This window comes from Adelges cooleyi, unplaced genomic scaffold (assembly GCF_023614345.1).
Source record: "Adelges cooleyi isolate 19-005CV unplaced genomic scaffold, UGA_ACOO_1.1 ACOO_flye_CR_arks_rails_tigmint_CR_PRNA_376, whole genome shotgun sequence".
Lineage (NCBI taxonomy): Eukaryota > Metazoa > Arthropoda > Insecta > Hemiptera > Adelgidae > Adelges > Adelges cooleyi.
In genome coordinates, this window is record NW_026096053.1 from 9,965,295 (window position 1) to 9,982,444 (window position 17,150).

Genomic DNA, 17,150 nt, shown 5'->3' on the forward strand with positions numbered 1-17,150 from the left:
ATTTTATTATAATATATTTTATTTCTTTTTATGTCTCGCATAGTATACATATAATATCACATTACATATTTTGTTAAATACAATACAACTATAATTTTACACGTCTAATCTAAACTAAACTATTATTTATCGTCGAGTAATGGAATCCATATCACCGTATAACCACTACCCTAACGACACCGGAAGTCCTAACGTTATTCCTGGAAACCGTGCAAGGTGACTTTAAAATATCGTCAGTAGGATTTGATTGTCCCGCGAGACGTGACCTTGTATAAGGCAAGTTTTGGATCAGTAAACCTGCAGAACGATCACAAATTTATCATTCCTGTATTAGACAATCCTCGGGGAATACTTATACATATATATAGGGATAGCACTAGGATTTCCGGTAGTGGCGGTGATGTTATCGACAAAATAATATAGTATACTGTTTATTACTGCGTAGACAAAATGATATATGTACAATATATCAGGGGGGAGTGGATCATTCACGTTTCGGGGATTTCGACTTTTTGCGCGTTGTATCCCAATTGTGGATGAGACGTGTAGTTGTACATTTGCAATTTACCATCATTGTCACGGTACCCGTAATGACCGCGGACGTGGCCGTTGGAGTCTCTCTCCTCGTACCGAAACTGTCTGTTCATTCTGTGTTTTATACAAACGGTACAACCCAATATGTAATGATGTTTAATAAAAAATAAATAGAATTAAAAATAAACATAATATAATTCTGCTATAATCCCCCCCCCCCCCAATTCGTTTTGGCCGCGCTGTCACCGGCTAACGGTTGCACTGTGACCGATAATTATTTTATTTAGATACTACTTATTGGATGTAAGACAACACTAACTAAAAGCGCCATCGAAAGCTTACCCTTTGCCGGTGTCGTAGCCGAACTTGTACGATTCCGGACCTCCCATGCCGTGCATCTGAAACTCTACTCTTTCGCCGCCACCGTCTTGGAAGTTCAAGTCTTCGCTAAAATGTTCAGTCATAGGGTCCTGCGGTCGATATAATGAAAATAAAATGAAAGGGTTATTATTTACACAACAGACCGGCGCACGTATAGTTTCGTAATATAGTATTGTAACTGTAAAATTGTGTGAAATAATAAATAACGAATCGAAATAAAAAGATAATAATTTATTAGAATTAATTTGTATTCGCATAAACAAACAACACAATTACACATTTAAATTACTTTACTGGCGGTTCGTTTGAATAAATGTTTATTCAAATAATCAACGAAACATTTTCCTATCTGTGTTAGTTTTACAATGTTTATTTTTTATACATTTTCGAGAGAAATATTAAGGAAAACGGTTGAACGCTAATTCATAATAACACATTGGAAATAATGTTTTGCGTTCCTGTAAAATATAATTATAAAATTCACTTATTGCTTTACGATTCTCACTACTTTAAATGATATTCTCTAAAAATTGTAGTTAGGATCTGAGTCACAAAAATTTTACTTAATCAGGTCCCACTGTAGTCCACTGTCCAGATAATAATAATAATATTGACCTTACAGCGGAAACATGGACACTATTATTATCATTGTAAATTTAATATAACAAGACTTACGGGTTGTTCTACATTCTGCAATTGGTCTTCTTGAATTATCATATCTTCTGGTAGCTGAAAATATACAAGTGATCCGCATTAATCGCATTTCCATATGGAGAATTTATAGACACCGGGACATTTTTTTGAATTTAAAGAACAATAAGAAATAATAATAGTGGTAAAAAACATTTTTTTAAAAATTGTGCGCAGTACAGTATGCGTATTTTTGAATTAAGTAAATAAATATTCAGTTTATGTTATTATTTGAACTTCATTGAAACACTTTGTTTTATTTCAATTATTATTTCTACATTTAAGTAAAAAAAAAAGTACTTAAAGTCGAAAATGTATTTAAATAATTATTTTATTCGTTATTAAAATTTGGTCAATTAAAAATAACATTTCACTTATATAATTGGAAGTTTTATTTAAATAAGAAAATAAAAAATGATTAAATTGAATTTTATCTAGAACGACTATTCGTTTTTTAATTGTCTTAAAAATTGTGACCAACTTACTAAACAAAAATCAGAATTTTCTAATTTACTTTTGTATTGAAAAAGACTATAAATTATACGTTAAATCTGAGAGAAATTTTGGATTGTGCAGAGAAATTGAACAAAAAATCGATTTGAAATAAGTCTTAGACAGTTCTGTGGTTTTTTTTGGGCAAAAGGGGATTAGTCAAAAAAAGCAAGATAAAGGCTGACAAGTTAACCTAAGTAACACATTAGAACTAGTACGCATCAACACTAGAGGCCAGAATCGGTTCAGCAAAGTAATAAATGTACCAATTTAGATACTTGTTCCGAAATCGTTTTTTACCTGTTCGTTCGTTTGTATGTTTTGTGTTTCTTGTTCTTCGGCCGAAGGTTCTTCTTGTTGCTGCTCGTGCCGGTCGTCGTCAAACGGTTTTTCCGTCTCTTCTTCTATTTCATCCTCTATCAGTGGCGGACGCGGCGGCGGTGGCGGCGCCGACTTCTTTTTCTTTCTTTTCTTCACCTTTTTTTTTCTCTTGGCCGGCCGAGTCGTCTCTTCCTCTTCGCCTTCGGCCTCTTCACGTTGGCCGTCCCGTTCTCGTTGCTTCAACAGTCTGTTGAACCTGGTCACGAGGTCGTATTCGCCGGGATCCAGCGGCGGTGGTGCCTGCACGTTATACACGACCGGTAAGTGCGTGTAACGGACGTCGCCGCCGTAGCCGTAATGTGGAGGGTACCTCCGGTGCACGGGACGATGAAGATGATGATAATGGTGCAGTGGGCCCTGCACCGGCGTGGTGTGTCGCTGCAACACGTAATGCGGCGGTGCCGGCACAGTGGCCACTGGTTTTCTGTGTACGGCGTACTGAACACCCGGAGAAAGACTTTCCGGTAACGGTTCGTCTTCGGCCGCGAACAACGGCAACTGTAGCCCGCCGCCCGGTCCCGGCTCTGTGTATTTGATCACCCGGGCCACGGGGCGCGGCTGGGGCGGGTATCGGCTGGTCACCGGTTCGTCGTAGAACAGCGGGTTCATCAGGATCGGATTGGTGTCCGGCACGGTGCTGTGCTGTTGTTGTTGTGGCTGGTGCTGTAGCTGTGGCTGTGGCTGTTGCTGGAACTGCTGAAGTAGTTGCGCCTGTTGTTGGAGCTGCTGATGGGATTGTGGAGGATGAGGCATTTCCCTGTGCAGCTGGTACGCGGCCGGTCGCGACGGTTGTTGCTTGAATACGGTCGGGGTCAAGAGGTCGCGGTGGATCAGCGGTGGCGCGTAGAACTCTATCCCGTAGAAATCGCCGTTGGTCGTCATACTCCCGTCGTTGTCGGCGTAACGCTTGGGCGGCACCTGGGCGGCCGTTGCCTGGGTACTCGTACCGTTCGTGGAGGGATTTGAGTACACGGTTTTCAGTTCCACTCCTCGTCCCCACAACAGGAGCATCTGTTTTGTGTAAAAAATAATAATTGCAATACAATTACACCGTGCCTGATTTGGGCAAAAGCTAAAAAAAAAAATCCAAACAAATTTTTTTAAGCAACTAAAAAAAGGCTTATCTCAAGAGGGCGCCGCACCGGTGATTTTCAGTGGTAAAAACATGTTTAAGCAGACTGAAAATAACTTGCTTAATTTTGGTTTTAGAGTAAAAGCACCCATTATAAAATTAAAAGAAAATAATATTCCGGAGGTGCGTTTTAAAAAAATTAATTTTTTGGAAAGTTACAGTCATTTAAAAATGTTAAAATAGTCGTTATTTTTAAACTATGTATTGAGCGTTATACTTAGAATAATAAAAAAAACGCACCGTCTTGCCCTTCGAAATATTGTTTTCTTTTAATTTTATAATGGGTGCTTTTACTCTAAATCCAAAATTAAGCGAGTTATTTTCAGTCTGCTTAAACAAGTTGAGCTGAAAAAACATTTTTAAATCGCTTTCAAGGATGCTGTGATAGTCCAAAAAATAAATTAACTACCAAAATAGAGTCCTAGTTATTAAACTAATAATTACACATCACAGTTTAACCTTTAAATTAGGATTTTGTAAAAAATTGCCTATACTTTACTCCTTAAAAATGAGAAGGTGCGACGCCCTCTTAATTCCTAAACCAAACTAAATACACGGTTCGTGTTCAGGAAATATTGCCACTACGGTGAATAGGCAATTGATCGAAGTTTTCTAAATATTTTAACAAATGTATAAATTACGTCATATAAGTGTCCAGACGTCTAAAAAAAAAAAGTACATTCTAGTTCTGTATTTTGCGAGCACATTATTTTAGGTATAAAATTGGCTAATTCTTAAACAGGTCTATTTTGTTTTTGGTTAACGAAAAGTTTTAAAATCGTAAAGGGTGTCCCAAAAATAGCGCAACCGTTTAAATGGCGCAACCATGTTAAAAGTTGCGCTATTTTTGGGACACCTATACAAACCTATTGAAAGCAATGTTATGCGCTGTATGCAGAATCAGGCCAAAGTTAATTAAACAACGGACAAAAAATAAAACAAATCGAATATCTGAAACACATGGATGTTACTAAATAAACTAAAAACCACTTTATTACAATAAATTACACATAAAATTACTGTACTCGGGTGCGCTTAAATCTTTTGTACTATATTTGTACAAAATTATGGTAAAAGAAAATCATATTATTTATTTAAAAAGTATTTGAAAATTATGTAACATAATTAATATTATCGTCTATACGCATAAAATTGTATTTAAATATAATAACGCCAAACTCTAGTTGTATCTACGTTGCACATTCGAATTTGAAATAATATGATCTTATTTGCAAGTTTAAAGGGAATCGAGTGGAGAAATTAAAAAAAAAAAAAGCTGTGTCACATATTTAGCGTACAAGCAGTGCGGCGTTAATGGACTAGAAATTAGATTAAAAAAAAAAAATAATCACAAGCTGATGGCAAACGGTGAAAGCAATCATCGCGGTCTCACTCGGATGGACATGACGCGCCATAGACAATAACATAATATGTAAACACCTTAAGCGCGGTAGAGGGTTATGGGCATTCCAGTAGGAAATTAATTAGACGGTTGGTACGTTACGGAAGCACGTGCACATTCAAGTACACGCTGCAGCCATCCAATCATGCATAAAATACCGGCATAAGAATACACGGTTGTAGCCCGGAACTGTTCCTCTTTTATATAATATCATTATACCTAGTCGTTTGCCCAAAATTATGTATGTACAGTGTACACAATGTAATATATTTACAGTCTGCAAACCCGTGTACCGTGCAACGGGTCGCCGTGCGTTTCTTCTGTCTGGTTTGTGTTGTCTTTAGTTATGGTCCGCGTTATGATCAGGCGTTGATTATTAGATAATAATAATATGTAATATGGGTAACGTAGGATGTTATATTGAAAATGCATAATGATAGTAATATATGTCGGTAATTTTTTTTTTTATACTCTATACGGTTTGATTATTAGACGGCATGGTGCACCGTCAATAGCCGTTAGACGACCGACTAAAAAAAAAAAAACGTATATGCGTGTCACAAAATTGCTACCTAATGTAGTATAATATGTACCTATTATACTTATGTAGTTTATCAATGTTTGCACCTATATCTGGACAGTGAATTCGAATGAAACGAATCAAAAAAAAAAAGGCAACTATATGCAAAAAACTTAACTTTTTAATGTATTTCACGTATCGACAACAACCGGTCGAGTTGTTATAATATAAATCAAAGTGGCAGACGATATGGCAGCAATAATGATCTCGCCGTAGATAGCTCCAGAATCAATGTGCAATATATTGGTTATTTCTTTGTCGTACAATATTTGTCTTAAATGTACTGTATTAATTGTTCATAACATTGTACACATTGCCACAGTACAACCGCAGTTTGCGGTGTAATTCTTATTGGGTAAAAAGTCAAGTAAGAATATCGTTATGAACTATCTCTTGTTAAATTTTCTTTCATATTATTGCATATATTGTGATGTCCGTTTTTACGGTTATGCAAAATCATCAAAAATAATTTGTATCATTAAGTTAAAATTCACATTTTGTTTGTTTAAAAAGCAGCCAAGTCTTAAAGGGTAACTTTTGAAAAACAAAAGAGTAGTCTACAAAAATGTATAATTCGTGTAACGGAAAAGATAAATTTATATTAACAAACTCGCGGTTTGTGTGTCGATTAATAATTGTTGTCAAAAATACTGCAATAGTACCTACCGTGGATTTTTTATTTCATTTTTGGGCGTGTTTACTTATCTACAAACAAGGCCAGCTCTATCAAAATACTCGGGGTTATTATTATTGATACATTTTTTTTTTTATAAGACTTAAAAATCAATTAAAATCCTACCCATTTTCCAATCAAGCAATAATTTCACGGCGTATTAATACGCGTAAATATACATGTTATTATGGCTAGAGTTTAGACATTCCTTAATACTCACGATACTGTATATAAATATATATAAACATACGGGTATATATTTTCAGGCTACACGGTACGCTGCACATTTAAATCCGAATCACTTATACCGAATAATATGCCAAGGAAACTGGTATTATTTTTTTTCTTGCGACAAAACAAAAACTGCATTAAATAGAATTCATTTTCTGTCAAATGTGCACGTGTAATATCGAGGATATGTTTTTTTCCAGTGTACAAAACGTAAGAATTTGACCTTATTTTTATTTTTACTCGAATTGCCTCCTTATATTTCCGTATGAGATACTTATGTAAGTAAAGTGTACTCGGAACAACGGCTAAACAACAATTTAATAATATCAATTTAATTTCTTGTTATTCAAGTAGAAATCTACAAATCCAGTCTACTGTCCGGCAGATGATGCGTTTTATAAATACAATTTGCATATTTTATTCAGATATTTTCTTTTACTAACTGAAAGACAAATTGAGTGAGTCATAATTTTTTATTCTAAAAGAAATGCAAGTAATTTTTTTTAAAATAAAAAATTAATAAGGCATGAGACAATATTAGGGTGCACCCTTATTTATTTATTGCGTTAAACTCAAGTAACACATTTATTTTTTAACAAACATCCCAGTAATAATTTCAAGTACATTTTTATTTAGACGACACATTAATTAAGTACATTTTTTAATTTTAACTAGAAATACTTTTCTATTAAAATGAAAATTGACATTCACACGATTTTGTCGTTAAGGCGGTGTTGTTTAAATATTTAATTATTTTATGATAGTAAATATAAAAAAAATAATCGAAATAACAGTTTGGTTAGTAAAATAATTCAAAACGACGGATTGTTCGAACGAGTCAAACAACAATGTATTTGAATAAAATATTATTTGAAACAGAAAATACAAATTGTATTTCGAACACAATTGAGTTGGCTGTGTGTTCTGGAGAAAATTAAATATTCAACAACTCGTTATTTTTTAAATAATTAACGCTATTTGTTATTTAAATAAAAAAAAAGCTCAGATTTGTCTTAATGCGGTCACATTGACTGACGTTTGAAGCTGATCCCAGCAACACTACAACAAATTAATATAAAATTGCATAATATTTTTTAGTCAAATCATTTGAAATCGCTTTGCGCACGTCTCCCGGATCGTTCTGCGAAACTAGACCGGACAACAACAACAAAAACAAAACCACAACACTGTGCATACTGTGTTATACATACTGTTTACCTAATACATTTCAATTGTGTTGCGCTCTTCCTCTGTGTAGGTACACTCCTGGTAAAAATGTGCACCAGTGACTGTGCACAAAACAAAAAAATGTCCATTTGTCACGGTTTGTGTAAGCCTTGTGTAGGTGTATATATGTAAAACAATAATAGATTTGTACACTTTATATCAATGACAATCGACGATAATAATATTATTATTATTGTTGACACGATTTTATGTGTTTTATTTTGTCGTCAGAAAAGCGTTGGATAAATAAACCAACAACCGGCAATGTCAAGTTCATGGTGTGCGATATGATCGATTAGTTCGAGTCGACTGTAGATCAAAACTTTCGGCCCCGCCCGGTCGCGGGTAATTAAACGTCAAACGATTCGAGAAAAAAAAAACCACCAATAATAATAAAATTCATAAAAAAATAACAATTGTTTTTAAGAAGATCCGCCCGGCGGTAACGGACGATATATTTTCTGGATGGTTCACCTGGCATACGCGAACAGGTCAAGCAAAACGGTCGGCGAAATCATCATCTCGGTCGGTTTGGAAATTCGCTAAACATGATTTTCTAAAATGGTTCTAACCCCGAACCCTTTGTACCGACCGTTAAGCTTTTCACCGTAGTCGTTCCGGATAATTGCCATTTGGGTCGTTAGCCGGTGTTAGCTTAAAAGATCTGTAAACGCGGTACGACCGTCAATAATATTGTTGTTGCATAGATTAATTTCATTTGTAATATCTCGATATTTCATCATCATTGGCCACAGATAATAATTAGAATAATAGTAAAAAAAGTATACTATATATGTTCTATGTACATAGTTTATAGAAGTATAAAAGTACAAGCATAAAAGTTTTAGTTGAAAATGAAAAAAAAAAAATATTAAAGTTAACTAATACTGTCAATAAAATATTACAAATAACGTTATTCGATATTGTATTTAAGAACTGCTGAACATAATATGATGACAACAGCTGAACAGCAAACGATGGGAATTATAAATGTATATGTATGATTATGGTTATCGGACAACGTGTATAAGCGATTGGGTTTTAAAGAAAAACCTCCATCACATTTGTATTTTAGTTTAATCGTTTTTGGATCTTACCACGTTGTCATTAGTAAGCTGACGTTAGTTCCACTGTCAGCACAGTGCCAGTGAAACGAAAACCATCTATCTAAAGATAGACCCTGTAATGAAACGTCAGCTAACTAATGACAACATGGATAGAATTGAAAATGAGCAAACTAATAGTTTAATCCGTGAAATTTTTAAAACGCTCGATTTGTATTTTATTTAGTTATGTATGGTACATTAACACATCGTATAGTTAAAAGTGTTCAGTTAAAATTGAAAATCGACAGTTTAGTTAGTCAACTTATCTAACTTTCATTTGCTCCATTTTCTTACAATAATCCCATTTGATCCTATCACTAGGTATTCCTATGAAAAGTCACAGTGACATTGGTAGAAATTACAAGTGAATCTGTGAATAAATTACTTAAAAGTCATGTAACAACCTAAAAGCTTAAAATCGCAACAGGAATCGAGATTCAAATATAGTGTGAATGTTAAATATGCCCAACTCTGCAATTATTTTGAATATTATAGCATAAACAAATTGTATGGAAATAAGAAAAAATTTAAATAATATTGCATGTTTTTAAAGGTATAAATTAAAAACACTAAATAACTTTGTATTATTTTTATTAAGTAGACATTTTAATAGCTCCATTCTAAATTGTAGTTAAGTTTTTTATTTATAGTGTAGGTCTCGAGGCTTTGACAGATTTTACACACATGTTTTATACAAATCAGTTTCTAATTAAGTATTGACCTAATCTGTAAATCGAGAATGGCCCCAATTTCTTACTATACTCGTATTATAATTTTTTGTTAAGACATAATAACTATTTCATTTTAAAAATGTAGTTCAGAAGATGCATTTTTCGATAAACGGTATCAAATTTATTGTTTATTTTTCTTTAAACTTATGCTTAATTTTTGTTCAAGTTATTTTATAGATGGGTAAATCTTCGTCTGGTCGTATACAAACATTTTAAAGGTGTATTTTTTCAATTGGTTTTAAGCACACGGAATTATTTTTATATAATATACACAGTCAATAAGCACATGAAGAGTTATTAAAGGTTAAAATTATGAATAAGATAATATGTTGGTTTACTTACAAGAATTATGAGCACCATATTCGAGGACACGGTTTACATGTTTGTTGACAAATAAGTGTCTGTGGTCCCGGTAGGCACGATCTAACCGTGTTGGCTGTGCGGAACAAACTAGAATGTGTGCGCCAGTGAAGTGATTTCTCAACATTAATCAATCATTTTAACGGCGTGTTCCGGATCGGATACGCGCATTAATAAAACAATAAAATTCGAACTTAGATCACGATCTAGCATTGTGGGCGAGAGGGGAGGGTTAGGGTGCCCTAGTGTAGCATTACGACCGCAGACGTTTGTTCTACTGTTCCATTTAAATTGAGCAACAAATATACATATTATGTGTATATAATGTGTTAAGATATATCTTCGGCTAGCGGTCGTAACAAACTAAGTCTAATTTTAGTAAAACATTAATTTCAAGTGAGAAAAAAATCTAATAAGAAAAAAGGACAAAAATATTTAAAGTGAAATTTCATTCAAGAAATACAGCTCGTACTCAGTGTTTAATATTCCAAATTGGTAAATTATTTGGCTGTGGTCACAATTGAACAGCCAATTTTAATATTGAAATGAACCAAAGCAACAACTGCTAAAAAAACTGGCAATCTTACTTTTTGTGATTTTTTTTAAAGGGTTAAAAAAATTCTCATTTGGAAACGACAGATCTTATTGGACTATAAATTTCAGACTATGTCACACGGTTTAAATGTAGTTAGTTTTAATTTTGTAGATAAATGATGAAGTTGCTGTGCTGTTAATGTAGGTACTGTTAATCAGTTAATAATAATAATTTTATATTATTTAAAAGTTTTCACTTTGTTTCATTAATATAATATGCCGCGATTGTGTATTCATATTATATATTATCTTTAAAAACTAAGCATTTGTCAGTAAAGCTTCTATGCTGTATTAAGTTCTTTAAAGGAAACACACTTCAATTGATAATAGACACTTAATGTAGGTAAACGTGCTGTATAAAAACGCAATTTTGCGCAGGATAGTATTACATGAAAATCCACGAATGCCTTCGCATATGAAGTGTGTAAAGGACCGGATGAGTGTTGTGGGAAAAGTAGAGAAACCCTTTTAACACCGCTAAAAGGGACATGTATTATTACTCAAGTTGTAAATACATACACCGCAACGGTGTATCAACCTTTTCATCGAGCTCAAGTTTAACATAGTGTAATGAAATTACCATAATTTAAAATATACAATCCATTTAATATTTTGCTAAAATCTTTATAATATATATATATATACAATATATAGTATATATATATTTAGATATTATGTAAATGTTAATGTATGTTTGTGTATAAGTCCATCACTACAGAACCTCTTAACAGATCAACCTGAAACTTTCAGGACTTATTGGTGTCGTCACAAAGAAAGTTTTAAGCAAACTCGGAAGACAATATAGCCCTCCGGGGGGAAAAGTTGTGGATTTTGCAAACAAAAATGGACTACCCCAGGTTGGTATACAACAAGTAACTAAATATCTATAGTATAACTTAAGATAATACTATCCTATTAAATATTTGATTGTGATGTATGCGATATTTTTAGAACCTATTGTGCTTATATAAGCTTCATTGATCATACATTACAAGCATGATATTAATTTGAATTATTGAATAGCGTCTCATAGTGTGGACATTATCTAAAAATCTTGAGTACTTCATTAATACTATTAAAATTGCCCAAGTTCATTATGCGAATTGCGAGTGACAAATTGGGACAAACCTGTCAGCCATAATTCTATATGTTATTTGTTAATGGTTATTTCCAGATCCAAGCAAAAGCCGAAGACCGATTATAACGTGACAATACAAGGAAGTAATACGGTGAGCAATGGCATCGCGGCTCCAGTTGGTGCTAGCAAGTCACCGCTGGATGACGTCTACGTTCACTGTTTTTCCCTTGTTGGCAAATTTTTTGTATGTAATGAACTTTGATAATAATACAAAAAAAACTTCCAACGCAATATGAAAATAATTTTACTTTATTAATTTACCAAAAAAGTTTTAATACCTATCTTTTCCAAAAAGAGAGAATTACTTAAAAAAGTTCAAGTTAATGATTAAAGTGTACCAATATTTTATTTAAAACTTAAAACTTTTTTATTTTATTTTCTTCTAACGAAAAAACTTTTTGTTTGCTTAAAACAAAATTCAATAGACTACTATTATTGGCTATAGTTTGTTTTTAATAAAGTTTTTGTACTGGTAGCGAGGATCTCATTTCATCCCAAGAGTTAAGACAGACTACAACGTTATAGAAATAGGTCATAGAAGCAAACCAAGACATTATTTAGAAATATTTTCTTACCTATTTAAAGAAAAACTCAAATTATTATTTAAACAAATTCAAACTAACAAAAAAATACAATTATATTTTAATTTGAACAATATTATGTTCAAAACAAGTATTTAATACTTATAAACTTGTATTCAAACGAATGTAAATACCAAATAAAATGTTATTTAAATATACATTCAATTTTTATTTAAATAATATCTAAAATAAAAAGAATATTAAAATAAAAGATCAAATAATTCAATTTAAAAAAAAATGTAATTAAAAAAAAATAATACGAATAATAGTTTAGTTGAAATAGTCAAATAAAACTGTTTTAAAAATATTTTATTATTTTTAATTAGTTATTTAAATAAAAAATAACCATATGGTTTGAATAGTTTTTTTTTTAATATACATACATCAATGACAATATTTTACTGTAAACTGTTATGTATATTATTGTAATTTGTTTTAATGAAGTTTAATTAAATTAATATAGACATTAAAACTTATTTTTTGTCTATTTTTTAAAATCATAATTGTAAAGAAATTGGTTTTTAATTAAATAAAACTTTACGGGTATTCTTTAATAATGTTTTATGGGATTTTTTTTATAAGAAACTTTTAGCTGTTTACAAATAAATTGTATTACCTTTTAAATTAGTATTTAAGACGGTCATTATTTTATCTTTTAGTACTTTTATATTTATGCGCAGGTCGTATAATACCTAAATCTTTAAATAAATGTAATTCCTTAACAGTTTTTCTTAAAGTTTCGCAGTACCACGAAACCTTGTCTTACAATATTGATTATTTTTCTATGAGATATATTATTGAGTACAATAAATTTCTACATTTCATATTACCTAATCTATACTAGGAGACACTATATCGAGTCAAATAACTTTTAGGACATAAAACTACAGTGTAAGTATGTATACTTGAAGTAGTGTCGTTTGTACCTATTTTTTAATTTGACGTTTATGGTTAAACTGATGGAGTACGACTCATTTTGAAAGCAAGGTGTTTAAGCTGTGTAGCTGCACAGAAAATGCCCTTTGGACCGATCAATCAATATGAAGGATAGTGGTAGGAAAAAATATCTTTAGCTTTTTATTTGGGAATTCCATAAGGATAAACGGACAGAGAGAGAGGCCGGATATCAATTTAACTTTAGATTAAGTGAATTTCGTCATTTAACTAATAGGAAATCGTTCAGCCTGATGTATCACTTGACCCATGTCAACTGCAAGCATATTACAACTTCAGTGGTCCAGCCACTCGAAATATACAAATTATACGTATTATGTAATATAAAGTAGAACAGATATATGAATTAGTTCAAATAATTTTACAGTCAAAATAGTAATTAGCAAAATTGGTATTCTGATCACTTTTTAACTTACATCGTGGCTTGGATAATGTTATTGTAATTTAAAATGGGACCTTAAAAAAAGATAATTAAAAATAAATTTATGTATAATGAAAATCAACTACAGTATATAAAATCACCTCGACGTAAGCCGTCTTAAGACTTAATTTTTCACTCATTGTTTGCCTTATTTTGTAATCTGGCGTTTTAACTTGTTGACTTTGATTGTAATTTTATTAACTATAAAAATTCAAAAAGTAAGTTGTAACCTGTTAGATCCAAATATGTTTGAAAAAATGACTTACTGTCGACTAGTTTGAAACAATACTTTCGGAGCTTTTAGCATTATAATGTAATAGTTGTTCGAAACTGGCTATGGACTACTGAATGTTCAGTACATTTTACTGAATTTATACTTTTAATAAAACGGTAGCTATGGTATGCGGTAACGCTCAAGTGTCAAAAGTTGAAAAACTCATGCCCATCAAATTGATCATCCTGTATAGCTTCCGGGTAGGTTTCACACGGTTACTATGGTAAACGCGGTTGCTGGTTAGAACATGATCTGAATCGAATGATATTAAATTAGCTCGTGCATTGTCATTGACGTCGAGCAACAGGTAAATCAGCGTCAATTTCCGACTAAATCCTAAAATACCGTTTTGTACAACGTCTGTTAATAGTTGGGCTAATAAATTGTTTCATTAGTTCTGAATGACAATATTATTATTAATGGACTCCCTTGAATTTCCTGGTTGAGCAATTTATCGGACTAAACAATCGAATACATTCCGTTCTATGGGTACTCTTCTAAAACATTGAATATAACACAAGCAATATGAGTGTGTTCAATGAAAACAATTTGGTGGTCAGTGGTCTTATATTATTATAATGTAATGAATTCAATTAACAGCTGTTGGTACAGCGTTACTTCCAATATATTTCAATATCGCAATAATGGTGGCCGATATAGTTCTTATCATAATATAGGTAACCAAAGGTATTACTTATAATTACAATAAAAGTGTTAACCATAAAAAAAAGTTTAAAGTTTACCCGTAAAATAATTGGAAAACGATAATATTTTTAATGATAAAATTGCTTTTAAACGATCAAGAGAAATATTTTGAGCAATAACATATTTTTTTATATAAGTGTGTTTTTCACTAAAATAATTAATACAAATTATTGTCGAAAAATATTTAAAATAAAGCCTTAACCAAAATAATCTAACCTAACCTAACCTAACCCTTAATAAATAATTGTGGTTATATATTTAATAATATTAAATACAACTACAAGTGTTGCATACGTTTTTTCTATGGATATTGTTATAAGAATGGAAGTATTTAAATTTTCAATAATATTTGAACAAAAACTATTTTTTGTATGTTAAAATCAGAGTGGAAAAAAATGATCAAACAAAAAAACGAATCTTCTCCTGTAATAAAAACTATAAAATGAGAGTCCAGTTAATAATAACGTTATTAATATTTTGTCTGCTTTTTCGCCGACCTCTCGTTATGTTTTTTTTATAATTGTTGTTGTACTGAAAAAAAAAACGGAATAATTATTTTTTTTTGTTTTTGGCTGTCGCTCGCCGAGTTTTTACAGTTTCCAATGCGGTAACAAGCCGACCGTAAACCCTTGGGTCTAGTACACGAATAGGAAAACTAAAATCGATGTCGTGTCAAGGTACTCGAATTAATTAAATGACTATTGCGTTTTACTCTACAACGGTTCACTAGTTCACCTGGAAGTACTCGATTGTCATACGACTATATTGTATTTAATGCAGCACGTTACAATTATTTAATTATGCATAAATGGTCAATTCGAAATGTGTACTTAATCGCTTTTCGTAATAATGTTGAGACTAATTTTGAATCATTTTACAAAACAAATCGTTTAAAAATAGTGAAACAAATGTTTTTAATGCGGTTTATAAAAAAGCTAAATGAAAGACCGGATTTTAATGAATAACTAAACTCTCCAATATTACAAAACCTATGACAAACTACCTAACGAAAAAGAGAAACCAAAACATTTGTATTAATAAAATATAATGCGGACATGGGTATCTGTTAGGTGGGATACATATCTGTTATTGTTTGTTAAAAAAAAAAAAAAGTGATAGAAATGGTATAATGATACTTATTTTCCGTAATATATATTTTTTACTTCAAATTCAAAACCAACCTTACCTAGACTGCAGACAGATGTCATCTGAATATAAACAACCTTAACGACCACCGAAAACCATGGTAGCGGCCCTTAAAGCGTTTCGCTCATCCATTTATCAAACCAGATCCATCTGTCGTTGGCAGTTTTTCAATCATCTTTTATAGTAACATTTTTCGATTCTCTTCTCCTACGCTATCTATGCCTTATGACGTGTGCAGTCACCGAACGATAATAATTAACATTATACTACTTACCGCAAGTACAATTTTTCGTAAGAAACAAAAATGATAAGTATAGAACTATTGGTGGTGCAAAGTTAAAAAAGCTGATAGACAAACGTTGGTACCAATAACATAAAATGTTGTTTTGTATTCGTAGTATCTCCTTAATACCCATCATTGAATTACGCTGTACATATTTGAAAAAACGTTTCAGTTAAGCTTTACTATATCAAAATGTCGTCGTTAATCCTTGCCCCCGATTACAGTTAAAAATGTTTTTTATTTTTTGGAGGTGGTTTTGAATTGAACATTTGACAAAGGTAAATCTGTTATGGTTTACCAAAAAATATCGTTGCATTAATACAATATATAAAAATGTCAAATATCTAGCCACGGCTTCAATGTTACTTAACAACTGAAAATATATAAAAAAATATATTCTACCTACCTTAAAGATAGTTTTATTTTGTTAAACAAATATCACAAAAAAATTAACCAAGACCAAGAGTATTTTTGTACTTTTGAAATTCCTCATTTTGGTCGGGTCCCGCGTCGCAGTAGGTATATATGTACCATTTAATATGTAGAATATGATTGTGATTTGATGATATATGATATTATGGTATGTGGAAAATATAAATTGAAAACCGAGCTCGACAGCGACAAGACGTGTGCGTGTGGATCACAATGGGTACTCGGGAAATTACTTCCACGTTATTAGACGGCGTTGATACATATACATATACTTACATTACTTCGGTCGTTTCCCGTCCACGGCGCATTTTTAATTTATTCGGTAAACTCACACGACGGGAGACGCGTTTTGCTGTCGCGCCGGCTATACTTTGCACTTGATAAACGCTCCCGTTTTTCGTTTTAACTTGCCCAATATTAATGTTACTTTGCCGGCGTTTGACTTTCAAACTTACATTTTCCAACTTAAGTACATGCACAAGCAGCTGCAAGACAAACAGAATGCTTGGCGAGCCAAACGTATTGGGTTTAAGCTGTGTATCAGCTGTATAATAGTTGTTTGGAAATTGTGTATGCCAAAAGAATGATCAACTTGCAAATAATATCATACCGTACACACACAATCCGTGTCCAGTGTTTATAAGTATAAGAGGGGGGGGGAGGAGGATTTCGGCTGTTGAGAAGCGATAGAGACGGTGTTCG

General features: G+C 32.3%; 1 protein-coding gene across 2 annotated transcripts; it reads right to left on the reverse strand.

The window, feature by feature from the left end:
- Positions 1-40: 40 nt before the first annotated feature.
- On the reverse strand, positions 41-10,020 carry LOC126840595 (titin-like). 2 transcript variants are annotated; one of them, XM_050576447.1, is made up of 5 exons: positions 9,903-10,020; positions 2,398-3,489; positions 1,591-1,644; positions 877-1,004; positions 41-648 (listed from the first exon to the last, which is right to left on the reverse strand). In XM_050576447.1, the coding sequence occupies exons 1-5, from the start codon at positions 9,918-9,920 to the stop codon at positions 489-491; spliced, it is 1,452 nt and encodes a 483-aa protein (XP_050432404.1). In that variant the 5' UTR covers positions 9,921-10,020; the 3' UTR covers positions 41-488. The 2 variants fall into 2 exon arrangements, with proteins under 2 accessions (XP_050432404.1, XP_050432405.1); XM_050576448.1 differs by having other exon boundaries at positions 2,398-3,550; positions 9,903-10,014.
- Positions 10,021-17,150: the final 7,130 nt, after the last annotated feature.